The 25,177-nt window shown below is 32.6% G+C and overlaps 1 protein-coding gene across 1 annotated transcript; it reads left to right on the top strand.

Moving 5' to 3' along the window:
* The first annotated feature begins 800 nt into the window (after positions 1-800).
* On the top strand, positions 801-13,576 carry LOC143530676 (DNA N(6)-methyladenine demethylase ALKBH1C-like). The gene is made up of 7 exons (XM_077026146.1): positions 801-806; positions 892-1,035; positions 1,381-1,426; positions 6,251-6,387; positions 6,618-6,854; positions 11,065-11,370; positions 13,257-13,576. The coding sequence occupies exons 1-7, from the start codon at positions 801-803 to the stop codon at positions 13,530-13,532; spliced, it is 1,152 nt and encodes a 383-aa protein (XP_076882261.1). The 3' UTR covers positions 13,533-13,576.
* The last annotated feature ends 11,601 nt before the right edge of the window (positions 13,577-25,177 follow it).

The raw sequence follows: 25,177 nt of genomic DNA, 5'->3' as shown, positions 1-25,177 counted from the left end.
TGACCAACAGCTGGCTGGAATCTTGCCCGAAGGTTGCCAAATCACCTGGATAGCAGGGAGGTGCATTCCCTGTGCCTTGCCTGAGGGCCTAGGCGCACGCCCGGAGGGCTTTTGACAGCAAAGGTCTAAGCCCTTGTTGAATAATTATTGTTTGGAAATTATTGGTGTTGATTAAAAGTTAACAACATCAATTTTGCCTTTCAGAACTATTATGTTTAATATTATGATTTTATTTATTGTTTCATTTATATATAACACAAACCGAGCTACATCTGGATAATGGGTAAGCGAGCAACAAGCTGCGCCGCTATCCCCTTTTGAATCGCAAAGCCTATTCTACTAAATATAAATCCTTGGTTCCTCGGGCTCTGCGAGTCACTGTGGACCACCTTCTGCACCCGCTCCAAGAAGCGAACCGCCTCGGGAGCTATGGATCCAAAAGTGTCGAAGGCAAATGGAATGAACACGTGCTGATTCTCCAAACACGTTGTCTGATGCTTAGCAACCTTCCTAGATTCCGCTCTCAAAATCGCCTATCCCGGTACGAAGCCACTGTCTCTCAGCCCCACCAACGGGGACAACCCAGTGAGGTCAACACACGCATGCTTACCCCCTGCCCAGCCAAACACAAGAACATCCGCAGGACGCAGGGTAGATATGTTTTATGCTTGTTTTTATCTCTAATGTTCATATTAATAAAACCTCTGCTATCAATTGAACAATTTGTTGCTCAATCTTTAATTCTTTATTGAACAGGCTGCACAGGCTAGGTTTATTGAACTATAACTCTATTGTCAATGATGCTGGTGGGTCTGTGCAACCTTAGTGTCTTTCAACACAAAAGTAAGTTATTTGGTATCATTTTCTTTTTGGTATGCATTTTATTTATAGCACCTTCTCATTTGTAGAGTTTTGACAGAGCAAATTGCTGAAGGACAACCGAGAATGCATAGACCTTGGAAGAAGATTATTGTTGTGGTTCAGGGGATTTACAGAATGGAAGGAGAGCTTTGCGAACTTCCTGAGATTGTATCTGTATGCAGAAAATACAAGGTGATGCATACATGTCTTGTTGTTTTATTGGAATGTCATTCGCTTAAGCTTAAGCCCTAATCTTAAGCTTTAGCCCTTTGTATTAATTTCCCATTCACCCTCTTAAAAATACTTATATATTACTTTTCCATCATAGCTCATTCCATTCACTCGGGGAGATGGGGGGCATAAAAACTTTTTTTCTGGACCGAAAAAGTTCAAATTGTAGGAAGGCTGAAAAAATGAACTAAAAAAGACCAATTTTGGTTGCTAAAAATTGTTTGAATCATAGCTCCAACAAGTTGCTTGTGCTTAATGGGTGTGCTTTCTTTTATAAATTTTGTACAGGTGTTGGGCGGGTCAACCGTCATATGGGGTAATGCTTCGTCTCCCGGTAAGACATTGTAAACGTTTATGCATTTTCTCACATTTCTTTATACGGTCGCTGCTTAATTTGTTTTATTTGGTCAATACTGTTTGGTTTTGGAAGCAATTTTGGGTTATCTTGCTGGTGGATGGGTCAACTTTGTGTTTTGTATGAGTTCGTATTAGCTGAAATGGTCATGGTCAGGTTTCATTGGTAGATTTGAAGCTCAAACCTTTCAAAAGTAAAGCAAGAACTGACCATTACAGACACGCCTGTTATTTTTTTTGAAACTTCACTATATAAACAACAGCGAACAACACCCGGAGGCTACAAAGACCAAAGAGACATTACACCAAATTGAACGAACACCAATCTGACCACAAGACTGGTTTTTATCGAGGCCTATTTCTATACCAAAAGAACCCCAAAGCCTTAATGTCACTAACAATATCTACAATTCTTACCGGAATTTTAGAGAACACTAGATCGTTTCTAGCTTTCCACAGCCTCCAACAAATCGTTATCACCAAACCTTGAACAACCTCCTCTTTACCTTGGGACAAACCTGCCGTCAAATGCAATCTGGAGAGCTCGAACACACTGCTGCAAGCCCCCGAAGAAACCGAGGTCCATGATTCCAACCAACTCCAAACGTGACCCGCCACTTCACAGCTAGAAAATAGATGATCTGCAATTTCCGGAGCTAAACCGCAAAGACTGCAAGAACAAGAACTAACCTGTATACCTCTCTTCATCAATTCAGTTCTCGTAGGAATCCTATTCAACACCGCTCGCCACATAAACACACGACACTTCTTCGGAATCCATTTGACCCAACTGATATACATCAGGTTTGGTTTATGAAATGGTTTAATTAGATCATATGTTTACCCGCACCCGAACCCGAAGAGCCGCCATGATCCGACCCATGTTGTTCTCTGTTTTACTTCCAAGTTATACAATTTATATTTTCATGTTTATTTCCTTTTAGTTTACATGTCGGTGAGTTTTTTTTTGTTTTATTTATTTTCCTTTAATTAAGTCCACCTTGTTAGTGGGTAGGTTATTGGTAGTTATTTTATTTCTATGTAAACATTTCGTGAAAGAAGGATAACGGCAGATGTTTATGTTTGATTAAAATATTGTGTGTTAATTTTATCTCAATGGATTTTGAGTAAAGTTGATTCTCCAGTGCTAGTTCAAATATGGCAACTTGAATGGTGATCTTTGGAATCTAATCACAAGTTTAGGTGGTGAATTATGTATCCTAAACGCGTGTTGGATGCCCTTCGGTTTGGTTCGGTGGTGTGTCTGTATCCGAAAACGAGCCGTTGTTCTATCCGTTATATATTCGAATCAATTTTCTGTATGTTACCGGTGACTTGGCTATCACCAACCTATCATACTCCCCACCAACCTATCATACTCCCCGGGCTCAGCTCAATATCTTTACCGATAATTCTTCTAGCATCCGCCACAGAGAACTCGTCACCTTTAACACCTCTCCAAATCCAGTTATCCGGACCATTGGATCCGAGAATCGGACTATACAGTCCGAACATCTTCTTCCATTCCGACACCTCTTCGGCTCCGGACTAAACACGCCTGTTATTTTTAAAGCTATGTTTTTTAGTTTGACCTGTTTAAGTTAAATCACAAATAAAAGTAATCCACTAAATCAACTGAAATTATATACATAAGGGGTTAATTTTCTTACAGAACTTCAAAAAAATTTAAGAGCTTAACAAACTGCTATTTTTTTTGAAACATTTTTTTATGTAAATGAGATATTCTCATGCATTTGAACCGATTTCACGGGTATAGTTTCACCAAACTCAGATAGTTTTTAAATGGGTTATAATATCTCATTAAATTTAAAATTGATCTAACTAAGTATTTGATATAAAACTCCTATAGAATAAGAATATATACTAAAATTAATATCCGATTTAAAAAAATATTATATATAATTAAAAAACAGTTTTATAGTAAAATAAAATAAGCGGGTCATGAGTCTCATCAAGCCCGTATAGGGTTATAGCATATCATTTATTTGTGAAACTATTTCATCATCAAATCCTAAATATATTATTAACTTCATTACAATAAGTAAAAATAAAATCCATATAAAAGATATAAATATTAAAAACGAATAATGTAAAACAATCCTGTAATACGAGGGATAAAAACTAGTGCGTGTGTGTATATATATATTGAAAAATTCATGGTGTTATAATTTTAAAATTTGTTTTTTAAGTGTTTCGGCGTAAATAACATCTAACATGCAGAAAGATTTGCAATCAGATCAAATTATAAACACACCTCCCGAAGTTTCTGACGATCCACGATTATCAATCGAAATTCAAAACACACTCAATGTCTTAGTTCCGACAACTAGGATGAGGAATTTTGGCACTAGGATGTCCGTTTAAGACTAGGGTGCTACGTAAGCGAAACCACCCAAGATCTTCAGCATGAGGATTTTATGATTAATGTTTTTTATTTGTTAAAAGATCTCATTGTTGATTTGGGCGGCGATGATGTCGACCATTACAATCCAACCAGCCTAGAGACTACCACAGACCATGATCATGAGTACTAAACTTAGTATTATTTTGTAAGGATTACTCTATAGAATAGTAGTCAACTTTGAAAATTGTTCCATTCATGTTATTGAACTTTCATTTTTGTTCCAATCATAGATATTTTACCAGGATAGCAGTTAATCTAGATTTTTTTAAAATTTTTTTTTTTAATGTTTTTACTTTGTATAATAATTTTGGTTAGGGTCGGAACAAGTTAGGGTCAACAGGTTCGGGTTAGAACGGGTCAAGGTCGGAACGGGTCAAAACGGGTTTCGGGACAGTTTTTTTTAACCAACGAATCAGCGCGTTTTCAACATGTTACAGCTCGTTTTAATAGCAAAAGCTCGTTTAAGCGATTTTTTCAGTTCGTTTCAGCAATTAACAGCTCGTTTAAGCGATTTTTCAAGTTGTTTCAGCACCTAACAGCTTGTTTAAGCGATTTTTCAGTTCGTTTAAGCACCTAATAAGTCGTTTAAGCGATTTTTCAGTTCGTTTCAGCACCTAACAGCTCGTTTAAGCGATTTTTTCAGTTCGTTTCAACACTTAGCAGCTCGTTTAAGTGTTTTTCAGCACCTAACAGCTCCTTTAAGCGATTTTTCAGTTCGTTTCAGCATCTAACAGCTCGTTTAAAGCGATTTTTCAGTTCGTTTCAGCACCTAACATCTCGTTTAAGCGATTTTTCAGTTCGTTTCAGCACCTAACAGCTCGTTTAAGCGATTTTTCAGTTCGTTTAAGCACCTAGCAGCTCGTTTAAGCGATTTTTCAGTTCGTTTAAGCACCTAGCAGCTCGTTTAAGTGATTTTTCAGTTTGTTTCAGCACCTAACAACTCGTTTAAGCGATTTTTTCAGTTCGTTTCAGCACCTAACAGCTCGTTAAAGCGATTTTTCAGTTCGTTTCAGCACCTAACAGCTCGTTTAAGCGATTTTTCAGTTTGTTTCAGCACCTAACAGCTCGTTTAAGCGATTAGTCACTTGAAATATCACATTTTTATTTTTGGGTCAAAATGGGTTGCAAATTTAATTATATGGGTCGATGTGGGTTAGTGTCTTTAAAAAAGTGGCATGTTCGGGTTGAAACGAGGTTTAGATTGGAACGAGATCGGTTTAGGTTCGGCTCGAATCAGGTTTCGTGCCGACACGAGTTTTAGCACTGGACGGGTTGGGTTACGGTTTTTTTTGAGCTTTCGCACTGGACGGGTCGATTTTGGTTTTTGTTTCGTTTTCGTCGACTTTTCAGTTTCGGTTAATTTGTCGGGTTTTTTTATGAACGAGGACGACGGCGAAACATTTTTGTTTTTTTAACTTTTTTTCGCTTTTTATTTGTATTTGAGTTATGATTTATTTATTGTTTTGTTTTTGAATTTTTTTTAGGGTTTTAATCTTAATAAAAACCTTTAAAAAATTCAAAAAAATCAATTAAAAAATCATAACTCAAAATATAAAACAAAAAAAGTAAAAGAACTAAAACGTTTCGTCCGTTGTCCTCGTTCAACAAAAAAAACCCGACAAATTAACCGAAACTGAAAAGTCGACGAAAACAAAACAAAAACGTGCTGAAACAAGTTGTTAAGTGCTGAAACGAACTGAAAAATCGCTTAAACGATCTGGTATGTTCTGAAACGAACTAAAATTTCGCTTAAATGAGCTGGTAGGTGCTGAAACAAACTGCTGAAAAATCGCTTAAGCGAGCTGTTAGGTGCTGAAAGAAACTGAATATCGCTTAAACGAGCTTTTAGGTGGTTAAACGAACTGAAAAATCGTTTAATTGATTTAAATTTTAAAACTTATGACCCAAATCAATTCATTTAAATTTTAAAACAATCCAAATTAACCCTTTTGAAATGGTCTGGGTCAATGTTAACGTAAACACAATTAAGGTATTACCAAACCTAGTAAATATTAAGAAAAAACACTAGCTTGGTTTAAGATCAAGGTCGCTAGATAAAATACGTGAAAAAAATTAGTTGTGAAAAGAAAAAACAGTGCTACCTTACCTTCGGCCCATTAGGTCAGGGAGAGTATTTAAAACATCCAATCTCTTCATATCGTAATTTTATTATATTCTCAGCCGCGATGATGAATTCGATCTTCCACCGATTAATCAGACCCATGGTATCTTCATCTTTTAGGGTGAGATTCTCTTGATCCTATGAGTATTTTTTTTGTTCTTTTTCACACACGAACAAAACCCCAAGTTTGTAACGATTGTTTAAAACTCTGATCTGGTCAAATTTAGGGTTTAAATTTTGTTATATGAATTGTTAAGGTGTCAATCTGGTTTTTGGTGAAGGACTTACTTCAAAATTTGGGCTTAAATGTTTCGGTTTGAATTTCTTGAGAAGTAGGTACGGAATACCATACCGAGTTTATGAGTACCTGTTTGGTTCAGTACCTGTGATTTTGGTACCTGAAAATATGGATACCGAGTTTATGGAGAAGTTAGTTTCCGATCGGTGCTCATCCCGATTATTTGCACACTATACTTCTTTGAGGAACTATCTCCCTATTTGCACACTATAGGCAAAAAAAAAACTATCGTCCTATTTGCAGACTATACTTCTTTGAGGAGGAACTATCGCCTTTTTTGCACACTATAGGCAAAAAAACAAATAAATTATTTGTTAATTTTGCAGATGCAGGATGCAATTCATACTCCTTTGAGGAACTATCGCCCAAATCCGATGCGTAAAGATTTGGTTGATACAGATCGACTTAACATACTTTTCCATGAGAGGAAGGACACTGAGTCCGTGTGTGAAAGTGATTGTGAAAAGACCCCTCTCAAACCGTTAACGAGCAAACTCTCAACTTATGAAATACTTGGACCAGGAATAATTCTTTTAAGAAATTACGTGAGCATCAAGGACCAGGTAGGTATTTGCTATGTTTTTATTTGCAATTGGTAATTTGGTTTAAAACGAAACTCAAGTGAGAGCCTCAAGCGCAAGCTATGTTTTTATTTGCAACTGGTAATCTTGGTTTAAAAAAGAGCGTGATGGCGAGGTGTTTTGGTCTCGGAAACTCAAGTGAGAGCCTCAAGCGCAAGTCTAAGAGCCTCACGTAGTATATTATTTAATAGTTATCATTAGATTCAAAAATACTATTTTACATGTTTTTAGTACTTAAATACCAAAAATTATATATAACAAATTACACAGTTTATAGCTATATATAAATTAAAAGAACTAAATTAAATTAGATTAAGAAAAATGAAAAGAAGTAAATAAATTATTAATCTTGTCTAGAAAAAGACAAGGAAAAATTGTTGAGTTAACTTTTCTGCACAACTACTTTCATATGCTAATCACTGTTTAAATCACTCCAAAAATAATATTTAGTCATTTTCTTTTTGGGGTATTTACGTATATTCCTTCCTAAGTTTTTTTATTACATTCTTTTTTTTTATTCTCTAGTATCAGGTATTTTTTAAGAACAAGAGGGTTCTACAATCTGATAGTAGATTGACAAATTGTTGGACCGAGCTGGATTTGAACCAGCATAAACATATCCCATTAACCACTCGGGCATCGACCCAACGCCTAATTTTATCCAACTCTTAAAAATCAATTACATATTTTCTTTTCTTAAAACATGCATATTACTAGGGGCATTTACATATATTCTTTGCTAAGTTTTCTTATAACATAATTATCCAACCTTTAAAAATCAATTACATATTTTCTTTTCTTAAAACATGCATATTAAATACTTATTCATTTTGTTAAAATTAACTTATTAATCAACTATTGTACTAGGGGCATTTACATATATCCATTCCTTAAGTTTTCTTATTACATATTTATTCAACCTTTAAAAATCAATTACATATTTTCTTTTCTTAAAACATGTATATTAAATAACTATTTTACTAGGGGCATTTACATATATCCCTTCCTAAGTTTTCTTAGTAAATATTTATCTAACCCTTAAAAATCAATTACATATTTTCTTTTCTTAAAACATGTATATTAAATATTTATTCATTTTGTTAAAATTAATTTATTAATCAACTATTTTACTAGGGGCATTTACATATATCCTTTGCTAAGTTTTCTTATTACATATTTATCCAACCCTTAAAAATCAATTACATATTTTCTTTTCTTGAAACATGCATATTAAATATATATTAATTTTGTTAAAATTAACTTATTAATCAACTATTTTACTCTTATCTTTAGTAAGCAACTTTTTACATATTTCTTTATTATAATTCCATAAACCCAATACGAAATTGTAAAATCAATTGCTCTACTATAATCAATTAGTTTCATGATCTTTCATATTCTTTCTTCTTTCCTTTTACTTAGTCCTGTAAACGAAACAAACGAATCAGATTTGACAGAGACTAGCCAAAAAATCTATCATAATTCATCAAAAGATTGTCCATCAAATGGACACTCTTTTTCTGAAATTGGAGTATCCGCTTGAAATTTGGTATCATTTGAACCAATTCTAGACATCTCTCACAAGTAGGGGTGTTCAAAGTTGTATATCCGATTTTTGGATATTGAATTTTGATATCCGAATTTTCGGATATCCTATGGATTCGGATATCGAAATGGATACTTGAATATAAATAAAAATTTCATTTATATGGTTCATTTATTGTATGGATCTGTGTAAAGGAAATTGTTTGTCTAGAATTATACATTCAAGCATTTATAATACAAGTATATGTTTCATAAACACAAATTTTGCATGTTGTTTACTTCTATACCTAATCGATCTATATCACGGGTAACCACCACCAGCGATGAGTTATCGCCGCCCTTGAATAGGGATGACAACGGGCCATGTTTGGTCTGAGTATTGGTAATCCCATGCCCATACCCGTATGTAAAATCGTGTCCCATACCCGTCCTATTACTTGTTGGTATTTGCCCGTCGGGTATCGGGCATACCCGAGGGTATCGGGTATACTCATTGGGACTTTCAAGTACATTTTTTAATCGTTATAATTATTTTATACCCTTTATTCATACACAAATTATTACAAATTTAAATATAATGCATGGGATATATACACGCCCTGCTTGCGGTGCGCGCATATAATGTATATATGTGTGAACCCTCGGGTGGGCAAAAGTAAAATTGCACTAATTTTGACGTTATTTTACTAATCTCGTGAAAATAACGTTAAAAGTGGCGGAAGGTTAATCAGGCATCATGTGGTGGCGTTGATAGCCGAAAGACAAGGGCACATGCACCGATCAGCCGGTGTCCCGATGATTGAGTGCTATGTGCCTTATGTCCAAGGCTTGATGCAAAACTACTATCGAGCCGGGGGTCTCACCGGAAGCAGCCTCTCTATCCCTATGGATAGAGGTAAGGCTGTCTACATCTTACCCTCCTCAGACCCTACCATAGCATTGCTATTGGTGGGATATACTGAGTACGATGATGATGATGATGATGATGATGCATGGGATATATAGAAGCGTGACAATAAATAAATAATATCATTATAATTTTTATATATATTCTTCACAACCTATAAAATACAGAGAATTTTTTGGGCATATAATTCGGGTATATGGTTCGGGTAAACGGGTATGCGTTTTCGGGTAATCGGGCCGGGTATTATCTAATCTCATACCCGGCCCGTACTCGCGAAAATTTTTAAATCCTAATCCCATACCCAACACATACCCATCGGGTTTCGGGTATACCCGTCCCATTTGTTTCGGGTTTCGGGTATACCCGTTGGGCTCGGGCTTTTTTGCCATCCCTAGCCTTGAACTACCGCTGCTTCATCACCGTTTCATATTAAGGCCGAAGCGTAGATTTTCGTTCCATCTTCCAGTTACAGTTGATTCTTCGTCTCTATTTTTGAATCCATTTCAATCAACCTCAACCATAGATATTTCATGGCGGCCGGATCTAGTGCTTGGTGGTGGCCGGAGGGGTGTGGTCGTTTAAAAAGTGTATGGGAGTATAGAGAGTAGAGTTAGGGTTTCAAATGTAAATGAACTACAACAGCCGCTTTAAGACTACACTCTAGGGTTTCTAAAAATATAAAAATAATTAAATTTAAAATTTCGGATAGTTTGGTTATCCGAAAATTTTCAAAGTCACTATCCGAATATGAATCCGAAATTTCTATTATTTCGGATACGGATTCTGATATTTTTCCAACATCCCTACTCACAAGTTACAACCTAACACCAAATTAACAAACTCAAAAAATTAAGAACTGATAACAAATTTTCAATGCAGAGCTTATTATTAACAGAATATGATCAAATGGGGATATACAGCAAGAGCATGGTTTAAGAAAAAATAAAAATAAAAATGTCAACATCTATTTGACTAACGCTAAAAGTACATATTCATATTTCCAAAATATGAACTTTCTGTTCATAAACTTAAATGTTAATAATCACCAAGATTACAAAAAACAGGGATACGAAAAGCTCATACAACAATCACTAACAAAAATAAAAAATTACCAATAAAAGCACCAATTAGAAATAAGGTACCGTTTGAGTAGTGTTTTTTTGTAAATTTGTTGTGAGTCGAGGATAGAGAAAACTGTAATTATAAGTATAGAAAAATATTATTTAATTGAACATGAGAGAGAAATGCATTGTTTTTAGTGTAATTATAAAGATGATAATTATAAATTGGTTGAGAATGCTCTAATAAGAGGAAATATGTAAAAAACCTTTTTTTTCACCACACATCAATTCCTATCCTACTTCCCTCCTTAGTGCTTCACCTATGGCGACCTTCAATTCCGACAACAATCTCTTGTGACCCGCAACATCACCAGCACAAAAGTTGTTGCTGTCTCTTATCTATTTCTAAATGAATCACCTCATCCGGTTGCTTCTTGTATTTTTTGCCTCACTTAAAATAAAGAGTTTTTGAGATCGCAAGCCTTGGGCGTGTCTTCTTTAACCTAGCTAGTAATGTTTTGTTATTGTGAACAGTTTTCCATGTACAATGGTGTATGTTTGTTTATAAGGATTGAAGAGCATTGTTAGTTCATTAACAACTAATATGTATATATGTTTTGGAAAAAAAATTCAAAAATTTTTGTGAAAAGCAACTATGGTATGTTTATTTTATTTGTAGGTTGATACAGTGAATATGTGCTCGAAGTGGGGTATGGGTCCTGGAGGGTTTTACAAGCCAGCAGGAATTCAACGATATATTATGTGTCTTGGTCGAAATTGGGATCCGATAACAAGGTATGAGAAACGTTACTTAAGTGATGGTTCTGAACCACCACCACCACTTCCACTCCCTTGTGAGCTAGTGTCATTGAATGAAGCCACAATTCAAGATGCCCAAGCCCATCTTACTGAACTTCCTTCGATGCGGCCCGATATGTGTTTAGTCAATTTCTATTACCGAAATTGTCTAGATGAGCTTCATGAGGTTCGTTTTAACTTGTGCACACTGAACATGCAAATATATTGACTTGTGTTTCTACTTTATCTTTTTTCAGCTAAAGGGTGGTTTTGTAGTTCTGCATTTTATATATTTTAACGTTTTGAAAAGTTCACTCGTAATTGTTGGACTATTTTTTACATTAACCTTTTTGTTATTTTTTTGGTGGCATCATTTAGGTTAAAAAGCATGAACTATAAGTTTTTATTTTTTTTTCTATTTGAACAAAGAACTCACAATCAATAATTTCAAGTGTTTTTTTGTTTTTTTCAAAAGTTTTTTTACTTTACTAATGTAACATAAATCATGATTATATGAACTATATTGTTTTGGAAGTTATAACTAGTGACGATCTCAACTATCAGTTTTGTTATCAATAACAATCTCAGTTTGATAGATTGTTAACTTCGTTTATTTTTTATGACGTGGTGTCTGACGTGGCAATGACTTGGACTTCTTTAATATATTTGGATATAATTTTCAAAATTAGTTACATGGATGGTCAATGTGGTTCACACAAATTATGGATTTGATTTCGTTTATTACTCCTTTTGACGTGTTAACCGTTTAAAAATGCCATGTCTAAAGGTGTAATAATTATAACAATGTTTCAAATCCAATAATTTGTGTAAACCACATAGTTTTAAAAACTATATCCAACTAAATTTAAAAAAAGTCCCAAGTCATTGTCAGTTCACATGTCATCTGAATTAAATGAACTTAACAATCTGGTTGACCGGGATTGTTATTGGTAACAAAAGTGAAAATCGGGATTCCCTATAGTCACGTTAGCATGGATTAATATCGGCTAATGGTTAATAGCTTGGATTACTAAAATCTAATTATTCAATTCAAAATGTTATTTCTTTATGTTGTTTGACCGGGATTGTTATTGGTGACCTCTTGCATTTCTTTCCTTATGCCCATCTGTATTTAATTAAATGATATTTCTTTATTTCATTTACAATTTTTTCCCCTTTTCATTCACTCACAAAAACAATAGATTTGAGGATGGCAGGGGTGAGCAAGAAATGATTCGTAACCGCTAGAACCGGAATCGAACCGGTGCCTTAGAACCGCTATCATGTGTTACTTTATGGTTCTCGGTTCTTAGATATTGCATTAAATAGTTTCGCGGTTCGGTTTCGGGTAAAACCGCGGTTCTAGACATGGAACCGAAGAACCGGAATATTAAATACTTTTTAGTTAAATTTACCAATTCTCATTTTTTAGGGTAACTTATTAGCATGTATTCATTCAATCATTCTTTAATTCAAATATACTTTCTTTACATTCAATCCCTACTAACAAAGATCAATTTTGTTTAAGGCCTTTTAAGGTAATATAATATAAAATGATATGATCTTCCTTTAATCTATATTTAATTTCAACAATTATGTTTTAATAAAATATATAATGGATGTTCATGTTATATCTAAATTAATTTTTATCATGAAAGAAGACAATTATATAAACTTGTTTTATACGAACTTTTTTTGAAAATCGCAAAGTTGCACAACCAATTTGATAAATAAAAGACCGAACCGTGATTAGCGAGAACCGACTGTTTTGGAACCGAACCGTTTACTATAATAGGTTTCGGTTCTAAATTTTCAGTCATTTTCAGTTCTGAATCGGTTCTCACGGTTCTGAATCGTTGCACAAGATGTAAAGCCCCCCTCAAGCATGGGGGAAAAGTTTGATTTCCTAAGCAGTATGGCGTTGGGGGTATATATGGGGATGGGATGTTCTTTAAATATATGGTGGTATGGGATGAAGTGCATTTTTAAGCAATTTGTGTGATGTAGTTGAAAATATGGTTGGAGTGTGAATGGATAGCAAAGTCAAATTTTTGTGTTTTTGTTTGAATGTAGGATCGTGATGAGAGCGATGATAGTATCACAAGAGGATTGCCCGTGGTTACTATTTCTCTTGGTGAGCTTGCTTTATTTAAGTATGGTCATACTAGAGATGAAAAGAAGTTACAAGACGTATTTCTAGAATCTGGTGATGTGCTGATATTTGGTGGCAAGTCTAGGCTTCTGTATCACGGAGTGACGCAAGTCGGTCAATACACAGCTCCTAGTGAATTATTAGATGAAATCGGGACTATACGTGGTCATTTATCCCTTACTTTCAAGCAAATCTGATCGTGGTTGTTTCTGGAAGTGTATTTTTCTTTCTCGTCTTTGGGATCATGTTGGTGATCTTTGTTCGTGTTTAAATATACCATGTTTAGTTTTAAATGTATTTGGTTTTTCATATAATGTAATATTATGAATGTATTAATATTATGGTTATTAACACTTAATATAGATTAGTTTTCTTCTTACGTTTTCCAATTCTATGTATACATCTCATTATACCTAATTGTGATGCATACCTAATTAATTAATGAAAATCTCTATCTTTCTCATTACATCTCTTTTTGTTTTAGCTATTAAACTTGTTTCATAATACATAATCAGCACGAGTTGCTTAACTCGTCTCGTGCTTAACTCGTTTTTTTCTCCCTATCTTTGGTCAAAACCCCATGGAGATACACCGAAAGGAGAAGATGGAAGTTAGTGGTTGTTAGCTTGCCAGGAGTTGGGCAATCATCTCAGCTAAACGAGTTCTTCATTCATAATTTAGGTAACAAGACTCCTTTGTAATTTATGTTTATTTCTGTTTTTAATAAACTATTATTGTGCCGAAAACTTTTAAAAAGTAATAACCGGTTCGTGGGAGCTTTTCCCACGGTGGTTTTATCTTTACCGGTGTTGAAGTTTCTCGACCTTGGGTTTAACGAATTCGAGGGGTCTGTTCCGAATAAGCTGTTCGATAAGGACCTTGATGCGGTTTTCTTAAACGATAACCGGTTTAAATTTGGCATTCCAGCGAATTTGGGTAACTCGCCGGTTTCGGTGCTGGTTTTGGCTAATAATGATTTGGGTGGATGTCTTCCGGCAAGTATTGGGAAAATGGGAGCAACGTTGAATGAGATTATGTCTGATGAATGATAATTTGTCGAGCTGCTTGCCAGTGCAGATTGTTTTTGACGCCAGCTTTAATGTTTAATGGGCTTCAAGGGCCGTTGCCGGCGGCGATTGTCGGAATGAGAAGTGTGGAGCAGTTGAATGTGGCGCATAATAAGTTGACAGGAGTGGTGCCGGATATTATTTGCAAGAAGGGATCAAAATTTTGTTCATAATAGTAGACAAAAGTCAAAAGGCTAAAGGACCTCGGTTCTGTTTTCGATGTTAATTAATTTTTCACATAGACTAGGACCTAAGGGAGTCGGACAATATTGGCCTATTGTGCCGTAATCTGATTCTTGGTAAATCAAAGATATTAAAATTATTCATATATATAATAATTAGTCCACTACGGTGATATGTAAATGGTGTTTTACCTGGCGCTGTGGTGGGTTGGTAAACTCAAGCGGTTGGTCCTAAGAGTAGAAGAGGTAAGTCGACGTGAAATCGATCGGTTTTGACTACGTGCGTTATTATACCGAAGTTAAAACCAAGTATAAAACAAAAAAAAATTCTAAAAATTTTGTGTGAACCAATGAGGTGGAGCCGGTTGGTACTCAAGTGTTGGGATCCTGTGCGTTGAAGCAGTGAGTCTACGCAAATTTGGTCAGTTTTTGCGAGGTTTGTTATGGTACTAGAACAAAAAAAATCATCATTTGGTCGGTTTTGGCTACGAACGTTACAATACTTGGGGTAAAAACAAAACACGGTGACTCTACGCGACTATGATCGGTTTCCATCACATTTATTACGGTATCTGAACAAAATCATAACAAAAAAATGTCTTCCGCCAAGTGGCCTATCGAGATACTATATACCACAACTTTTATTTATATTAACATATTTAAATAAAAAAAACACAAATAATATATTAAAAAAATAAAAGGAAGAAACTGAAAAAAAATCTATTCACAGGAGTCTCCATCCACTTAACAAAAATGAATATCACGAAATGGTAAATGTTTCTTTATATGAGTCTTGAACTTGAGCAGTTTTTTCATTACCAAGCATTATTAACAAATTTAACGTTAACCAACACACCAAGATATTACTATTGATTAATCATCAAAATAATTTACATGAAAATAAAACACAACTAATAAAATATTCAAAAAAATAATAATTTGTGACACCGAACTTCTAAGTTATACTAGATATATAATATATAATTGGTTTATGAAAAATTATTCATGGGCCAAGTAACATGTTATTACTTATTAGTTATTATGCATACAAGAGTGGTTTAATTATATTAAAATTTAGTGATTCTTTTGTAAAGATTTTCGAAATTTCTACCAGGTAAGCTTATCAATTTTTACATTAGGTTTTGAAATAAATCGATAGTTAACTTTCATATTGAAAAGAAAATAGAGATTACAGTTATTACATGTATTTGCTTATTTAAAATAAAATACTATTGGTTCATGCATTATATTTTGTAAAACTGAATTGTTTCTTTTAACAATCTTAATTTTTTTTTTGTCAAGATATCTATAATATGAGTTGTGTTCAAATAAGAAGTTTAATTTTCCTAAGAAGGCTAGGAATGAGGGTATTTTAGTCTACTACCTTAATATTCAAAACCCACTTAATTAATCTTAAAAACTCACTTAAATTTTTACTTTACAACTAGGAGTGTCCAAAATACCTGAACCCGATTAACCCGACCCGAACCCGAATAAGCTAATTAGAGTCAGGTTAATAGGGTCAAAAATTATTAATCGGGTTATTCGGGTTACCCCGAATAACCCGAATTGTTAATAGGGTCGGGTTTCGGGTTCATTTTTGAAAAAAAGTCGGGTTTCGGGTTAACCCGAATAACCCGATTAGTGGTGATACTTAACTTTATAAAATAATGATGAAAAGATAAAATAAGCACTATTAAGTATTAAGGCAATATTGAAAGCTTTATAAAGAAGTTAATAAGTTAATTATTCTGATTGTTCATGAAACGTTCGATGGAAAGTTTATTTATGTTGTGTTCATTTAATTAAACAAACGAATATGAACACATGTTTCACTCGTTCATCTATGTTCGTGAACGTTCGTTTATGATCGTTCATTTAAGTTTGTTTACGTTCATTCGTGTTCGTTTACATATTAATAGAAAATTATTAAACGTTATTTGCATTTAGAAATTATATCACCCTAATATGTTTTATATTTGTTTATTTAAGTGTGTTCATTTATGTTCGTTTATGTATGTTTGTGTTCGTTAATGTATGTACATATATGTCATTCATGTTCGTTTATCTTTGTTTAAATATTTTCGTTTATGTTCATGAATTGTTAGTTTAGATTTTAAACACACACACCAGTTTGATCCTTATGTGTTACGGGAGTTTATTTAAAGTTTTGTTTTTAATCGTTTTGCTATTTTATGATAATTTATTTTATTTTTTTTAACATAGTTTTGTTTTAATTTAACGTTTGGCTATTTTATGATATATATTAGTTTGAAATCGTTTTGCTATTTTATGATATATATTAGTTTGTTATTATATTTTTTTAACGTTTGGGTTTTATCAGTTGAGATATTTAGGTTTTTTAGATTTTTAACGAACAAACATAAACGAACACGCGCATGTTGATTTTTTTAAATGTACAAACATGAACACAAATATTTGTCTAATGAAAAAAGAGGCGTTGATGTAGTTGACGATGGTGGGTAGTATCGGAAGTTAACCGACGATGGAGATGACAGACCAGCAACGAATAACATGTAAAGCAAATAAATTAAATTAGGGTTTGATAATGAAAGTGTTTATCAATAAATGAGATCTTATAACCATTTGAGGGCTATAGAGTTTGTTAAGACACATAACCCGTGAAAATTATTGTTTGATAATTAAGGGGTTATTTCACAAATAAATAAGATGTTATAACCCGTTTAAGGGTTATCCGGGTTTGGTGAGACCCATGACCCGTAAAAATTATTGTTTGCTTATGAAATAGTTTTACAAATAAATGAGATGTTATAACCCATTTAAAGACTAACGGGGTTTGGTGAGACTCATACCCACGAATTTGGGTCAATTGCATGAGAAGCCTCCATTTATAAATCAAACAATCTGGTGGCTCTAGAAAATGGGGGGGGGGGGATAACATGAGAGCGACACATAAGATTTTATGGTAGACAATTATATAGATAGTTATATATATACATATATATATAAGGGTAAGGATCCTAAGAGAATCCTTTGCAAATTAAGAACTTTGAGAACCATTTTGGACAACTAAAAACACTTTTAAAAAAATATTTAAAAAATCATAAAACAAAAAATAACAAAAATTTTAAAAAGTAAAAAAACCAAAATTCTTATTTTTCATTCCGGATTCATTAAAAAAAATATAAAAAAAACAAAAAAAAACGTTGTATTATACACATATGTATAATTTTATTTAATCTTTAGTTACGTAATATACACATATGTACAGTATCATTTATCTTAAATTATACACATATGTATATAAAAAACATGTCAATTTACACATATGTATATATTATACATATGTGTATATAATTTAGCTAAACCGAGGTTTTTTTTTTATGAAATCGGGATGTTAAAATAAGACTTTTGGTTTTTTAACTTTTTTCATTTTTGTGTTTTTTTATTTTATGATTTTTTTATTTTTGGGTTTTTTTGTGGTCCAAAATGGTTTTCATAGTTCTCAATTTTAAAAAGTTTCTCTCATGATCATGATTCATATATATGATATGTACATATATGTACATACAGTACATGTTTTTTTATACACATGTGTACAATGCAAGGTAAACGATAGTGTACATTACGGAACTAAATATTAAATGAAATTATACATTTGTGTATAATATAAAGTTTTTTTTTATGAAACCGGAATGAAATATAAAAATTTGGTTTTTTTACTATTAAAAAGTTTTTGTTTTATAATTTTTTTAAATATTTTTAGAGGGTTTTTTTCTCTACTATAAAAATAATGTGATGTGTGTGATTGAGTGTGCACCATAAGAATGTGGAGAATTTGATCAATGGTTGGAAAGAGAGTTTCCCAGTTTCTCACTTTTTTGGAGTTCCCTTTTGAACGTAACTATATATATATACTAGGTTATAAACCCGTGTATTATACGGGGTTGGATAATTATAAAAAAACAAATAAATGCGCAAAAAAATTCGTATTAACATAAATAACGTAGAATTACATTTCACATGTCTATAAATAATTTCTTGTATACAGCCAGCACTTTACGGTATCATATGGTAACAACATTTGGTACGGCGAACCCGGTATTCCATTATTAAAAGAAAGAAGTGGCCGGAAGGTTTAAATAATAACCACAACACTATTAAGCAAACTCCTTATCAAATGTACAAACAATTTATATTTCAATCCACAGTAGATAAAAAAAATCTGCCCAAATAAAAGGTATGCTCATAAAAGTACATTGTTGAACCAAGAGATACATACATACATACATACAGTTTGAAAAGAAAATACGCATAACAATACTGCAAGACGTTAATAATTTAACATTAAAAATCCGTATACAAACAAAATATGTTACAATTAAATAAGCAAAAGATTCACCTAAAGCAAAATCATAGCATATAGTTTCTCATCCTTCCCTGGCTAGTAATACGAGTCACATTTTCATAAATTAGTTGATTTGCTATAGGTTACTCAACCTTCTGCTATTGATCCATCTAATCAATCAGAAAATAAAAGAAAATTGGCCAAACTATTAGACATTTGTAAATTGAAAACAATATTGGCACACAAAAAAATAATAATACCACATATAATCATCACATATAAAATAAGAGACAACAAAACGTTAGATGCAAAATCAAAGACAACAAAAACAAAACATGGTAAACTTTAGGCCAGTTAATGAACCGAACATTCAGTGAATTGTTTGTGAATCGTTCGGTAGGAAGTTCGTTTATTTAATAAACGAAGAAACATGAACAAATATTTTTCTATATTTAATTTAACATACGAACATGAACACAAGTTTCATTCGTCCATTTATGTTCGTGAACGTTTCTTTATGTTTGTTTGCATACTAATAGAAAACAATTAAATATTATTTGTACTTTACAAATTATATCACCCTAATACCTAATATCTAATGCAAACAAATTTGTTTGTTGACTATTATTTGACCCATAATATCAATAAACCAAATTACAAATTTGTTTGTTGACAAACAAATTTATTTGTTTGTTGAACCATTTGTTGACATCATAAATTTACTAAATCTCAGTTTACAAATTACAATGCTTGACACCTATACATGCAGCTGCTGCAAGCTGCAGTAGTAATTAGAATGTACCAAAATTACCCTTAGCTTTACTTTTATAAACTTGCAATCTAAATATGTAGCCTGCAACTTGTTAGAATATGTCACGACTTTCAATTTGTCTCAAAATCAAACTATTAATAATTCCAAAATATGCTAAATCTGCTCTATAACTTGTTAAGTTGTAAAACTTATCAATTCATGCTGCACTTTGACAAAAAAATAAAATTAAAAGAATGACCAGCAAATTATGATATTCACTTCAAATCACGCACTGTTTATAGTCAGCAATTTTTACTCTTTCCAAAACTTTCAAGATTGCCCTTGTATAACATCTCCTTGACAAATAGTCTTTTTCCAACTTCAGTTTCTTTTATACCCACTCATATATTAAGCCCAATCCCGCAAAATGTTGAACCAAAATTTTGCGTCTTATTTTGTTCCTAAAGAACAAATGGGTAACAATTTGTAAACCCCAACCGAGCACCATTACAGATTTTTCACACTAAAAGAGCCTAAACTGTTTACATCCATCAAAACCACATTTTTTTAAAAAAATTTTCTACACAATTTTACACTTTATATATACTTCCCATTCAAATATTGACACTATCAAAAATCATTTGCCACGTTGTTTCCTTTAATAAAGACATTGAATGTAAAAGAAATTAGAAAATAGATATTCAAATCTTCAGATATACTTATTAGATAAGCATAAAAACCATTCAACTGAGCTAATAATCACCAATGAACAACCACAAAAAAATAAATAAATAGGAATAATCAACAAAGAATCAAATAATAGCAATAACCAAGGTAAACACAAAAAAACAGATGGCCTAATTTTTCAGATTACCATTGAAATAAATAATTGATAACATAAATAATCAAATGAAAATTGAATCCCTAATACTGATAACAAAGATGATCATAACATACCTAGTGAATTTGAAATCTAAGAAATTAGAAGGGTTTTTTTTTCTCTGGGAAATAAGAGAAAAATTGAAAAGAGCAGCACCCGAATTGACTTTCTGATATCATAACATGAATTCATCACCGTACAAAAGAGTCACTCACATACACTTGTCTTGACGATCCAAAAACAGGAATTGATTGTACATGTTGATTAAGAGCGAAAAAAAAAGAAAGAAAATCAATCTACGGTATTCTTTATAAAGTAAAATTTATGATAAATCAATTGTCTTTATTTCAACTGATGAAACATAGATATTACATCAATATAGCATGTAGGCGGGCAACAAGCTGCGCCGCCACCCCTTTCTGAATTGCAAACCCTAACCTGCTAAAGACATACCCCTGCCCCTTTGGAGTCGACACATTGCAAGTGTGTTATGGGTCATTAATGTCAGCTTCAGTAATATGGAAGAGAGGCCGGCAGCGTTATTTTTTTAATTAGGGGTGCCATTTGTCACCTTAAGGGTCCAATCAAGTGCCACGTGGCACAATTACATTTTTATATATTATAATGGTAGATACAGGGGAAAGTTATTTTAAGAACCATGGTGAGTTTTAAGAACTCTAAGAACTCAATTTTTAACCATACATTTAATTAAATGATATGAAATATGTGGCTGAGATTAAATTTAATTAAAAAATGAAGCAGGAGAGAGAATAAGTATTTTTGATAATTACACAAGTTTAAACGTTAGTTACACATGTGTAAAAAGTCGATTCGGTGTGTAAAAAAATATCGTAATTTTTTGTACATCACTTACACTTACGTATTACACATATGTAAAAAAAATTCAAAATTTTTTTTTGTTACATTGAGTTCTTTCGAGTTCTTAAAACTCATGGTGGTTCTCAAAAGAAATCAATCCTATATATATATATATAGAGGTAAATGATGGAATACGAAAATCCTTTATCGTACAATGGTACGCGACATTCTGAAACGTCCATCTTCAAATACCATCCTAACCTAAAATCACAAATGCGCGAGCCGGCCTCCGTCGTCGATTCCGACCACCTTCGCCATCGCCGTTCAACGATTCCGTCTACCATCCACCTTCGCGACCACCATCTTCTTCCGACACAACCATCGATCGTTGCTCACATGTCAGTTGGTAAAATTGCCCAATTGAAATTGAAATTGTTGAACTAATTGATCAATTAAACTTTGAAATTGGTCCAATTAATCATCAATTTGAAGTTTCAATTAATCAATTTTGAGTTTTGCAGAAACCAGTTGCAGACGTTCCATATTTTGTTCATATGGTCGAATCAATGATCAAATTAACAGTCGATTGATGATTGTTTAATGATTATGAGATTATATGAAGTGATTTCAGTGTTCAATTTCATGTTTACATGTGTTTAATTTTTTTTTGTTAGTTTTAGAAGTTCTGAAGAGCCAGAACTTCTTAAAACTTCAAACTTTTTATCATAACTTTTAAACTTTTTTGAACACCCAGAACTTCTAAACTTTTATCAGAACTTCTAAACTTTATTAAACAACCTGAACTTCTTAGAACGTATTAGAACGTTTAAAGATGTTCATTTTTTTTAACACCCAGTGCTTCTTTGAATGTATTAGAACGTTTAAAGATGTTCTTTTTTGGTCAGAACGTTTAAAGGTATTCAGTTTTGTTTCAGAACGTTTAAACATAATATTTTGAACCCTAATCAGAGCTCGATTGAGTGCGTTATTTCTGCAATTCCATAATTGATTGATGAATCTAAATGCTTCTACACATCAATTCGATTGATTAAATCCTCATTTTGGTGTTTATTTTGGTCAAAACGTTTAAACTTTTGAGCAAAATGTTTAAACATGAACCCTAATAAGAGCTCAATTAGTGTGTTAATCTGTATTTTCATAATCGATTGATGATTCTAAAGCCTCTTACACATCAATTCGATTGATTAAATCATCAATTTTTGATCAATTTGAAGATTTTTAATGTTCAGTGACGTTCTTTTCAATTTTGGGTTTTGACTTTTGAGATTTCATACTGTAAGTTGTGATTGGAGTTTAGAAATTGTGAGATAGATTAAAGAGTTCTAATTTGGATCGGAATCGATTTTAAATCGATGAATTTGATCGCGAACTATTGTTTGGGTTATTTACCAAACTGCCACCGCGTGAAATTGAAATCGATGACCAGCAGTGTCGCGTACGTAATGTATGATAAGTCATTATTGTACAATAACTCACCCCTGTATATATATATATATAGGATTTGATTCATTTCATTTCAGAAGTGTTTCTTATTGCGAGAAGTTACTTCTCGCTATAATGATCTTTTGAGAACTTGATTAGCTGTAAGAACTTTAAGAACTCAGTATAAACCACATAATCTATTAAATGGGTATTGAATATGTGGCTTGAAATAAATCTGGAAAGTGAATAAATACTTATGATGATTACACAAGTTTAAATATTAGTTACAAATGTGTAATAAGTCAATTTCGGTGTGTATAAAAATACTGTAATTTTTTTACGTTACTTACACTTACATATTACATATGTGTAAAAAAATATGTAAAAAAAAATTGTTACGTTGAGTTTTTCATGTTTTTAAAAGTCAAAGTGGTTTTCAAAAGAAATCAATCATATATATATATATATATATATATTGACTAGCAAATGGCTGTGGATGGAAGTTATATTTGTTTTTTTAAATAAAAATAATACAGTAAAATTAAATTCAATATTAACTTATACTTTAAAATGCATCTCTACTATAAGCCAACACTGACAAGTGAGTAACAACAATGCCAAACGATAATTTTTAAACACTTAGGAACAAAATAACAAATTGATACCCTTGTATGAAATGTTTATATCATAGAGAACTAGTTTAGCTTTTGTGGCTACACAAATTTTCATCTATTTCTACTCAAAATTTATGGCCAGTCAATTAATTTTGTCATGTAGGGAAACATGTTCTAGATAATTCATTTACTTAAATTGATTTCACATGTAACCAAACACCCCGTGATGCTCGAGTTTTTTGCATACAAATAAATCTTTTATAAGGTTCTAAAAATGCTTGTCACTAATAATTTGCTAATATTTCATAAAGACACGTAAAACTTATTTGATTAATTTTAACAAACATTAGAAGTTTACGACTAATAACAAATATTTTATGTGAAACCGTTATATGCTTTAATGGTTCTGATTAGTGAAAGCTCATTGTCGATCTGACAACAATGTATCGAGACACTTTTCAGTTTGAAATAAACCCATTATGGATGCCTAAAACTCACATGTTTTTTTTTTCTTATGACACCAGCTTTTAGGATTGTAAACGAATCAAACATTTAGCAAACAGTTCGGCGGGAAGTTCATTTATGTTCGTTTGTTTAATAAATAAACGAACATATACAAGAAATTTCGTTCGATTAGTAAAACAAACGAACATAAACAAAGCCCATGTTCGTTCAATTGTGTTCGTTAATGTGTTCATGAACGTTCGTTCATGTTCGTTTGCATATGTCTTCATGAAAGTTTTTTGTACATTTGTTCAAACATTTTATATTATTTTATTTGTTATCTCTGACATAAAATAGGAAACTATATTCTCACGTTGTGTTTGCATTGTTCATATTTCCTTTCCCGTTATTCACATTGATGAATTCATTGATCTCAACCTCTAGGCTTTGTTGATTTTACTTGTGTCTGTGAACCGTTCATGAACATATTCATTTCCTTAATGAACGAACTCGAACATAAAATCTCATTCGGTAAGTATTCTGAACACATTATTTCTTTAACAAACGAACATGAACAGAGCTTTGTACATATTCATTCGGTTCATTTGCAACCCTACCATCTTTGAACCTGACGTGAAACCGCCACTCGTGAATAGTGATTAATGATGGGCCCTTCCATGTGAAATGTTATGTTCCAAAATTTATGACCTTTCGATAATTTTTTTTCCTGAGAATAAATCTTACTACTTTTGTGCGAAAACAATCAATCATGTCCCCATAAAGGCCCAAACATCCTAAATATTCAGATTTTTAATTATGTAATGAATATACAAGACATTATTAGAGTTTGTAAATTTTTTTAACGTAACACAAACATCTGTCTTACGTTTGTGTATGTCCCGGACATTCACTAAAAGTTGTTTGTGTTAGAAAGTAGAAACAAAGCGGTGCAACGGAACAACACACAAATTAACGTGTGCACACGATTATACACGTGGAAACGAAAATATAAACGATAAATACGACACAAGAATTTTACGTATCCACGAGCTGTAACAAGGTTATCTCATTGATTATTGGTTTACTGGTGAGTGTGCTATGTAACGAATTTTCTAAATCCACAAATTATTATTGTATTAAAGTTGTGAGTTATTTTTCCTTGATATAATAAAATGTGAGTTTACTCTTTAATCGTGTGTTCGTTTATTGGTTCCTACTTCCTAGACTAAAAGAATTCACCTCCAAATCGATATTATTACGTTGAGTTTATAAAACATTGATGAAAATAGGAAGCGTGATGTAATCATATAAA

The sequence above is a fragment of the Bidens hawaiensis genome, unplaced genomic scaffold (assembly GCF_021521415.1).
Source record: "Bidens hawaiensis isolate Kalapana, Puna unplaced genomic scaffold, B.hawaiensis_p1.1 tig00008970_1, whole genome shotgun sequence".
NCBI classification, from domain to species: Eukaryota; Viridiplantae; Streptophyta; class Magnoliopsida; order Asterales; family Asteraceae; genus Bidens; species Bidens hawaiensis.
This window is presented reverse-complemented; position numbering and strand designations above follow the sequence as displayed.

Excerpts from the sequence above, each read along its gene's own strand:
- LOC143530676 (XM_077026146.1), top strand. Across the intron at positions 1,427-6,250 it reads GGGTAATGCTTCGTCTCCCG|GTGTCAATCTGGTTTTTGGT; the intron begins GTAAGACATTGT and ends TGAATTGTTAAG. Across the intron at positions 6,388-6,617 it reads GTTCAGTACCTGTGATTTTG|ATGCAGGATGCAATTCATAC; the intron begins GTACCTGAAAAT and ends TTAATTTTGCAG.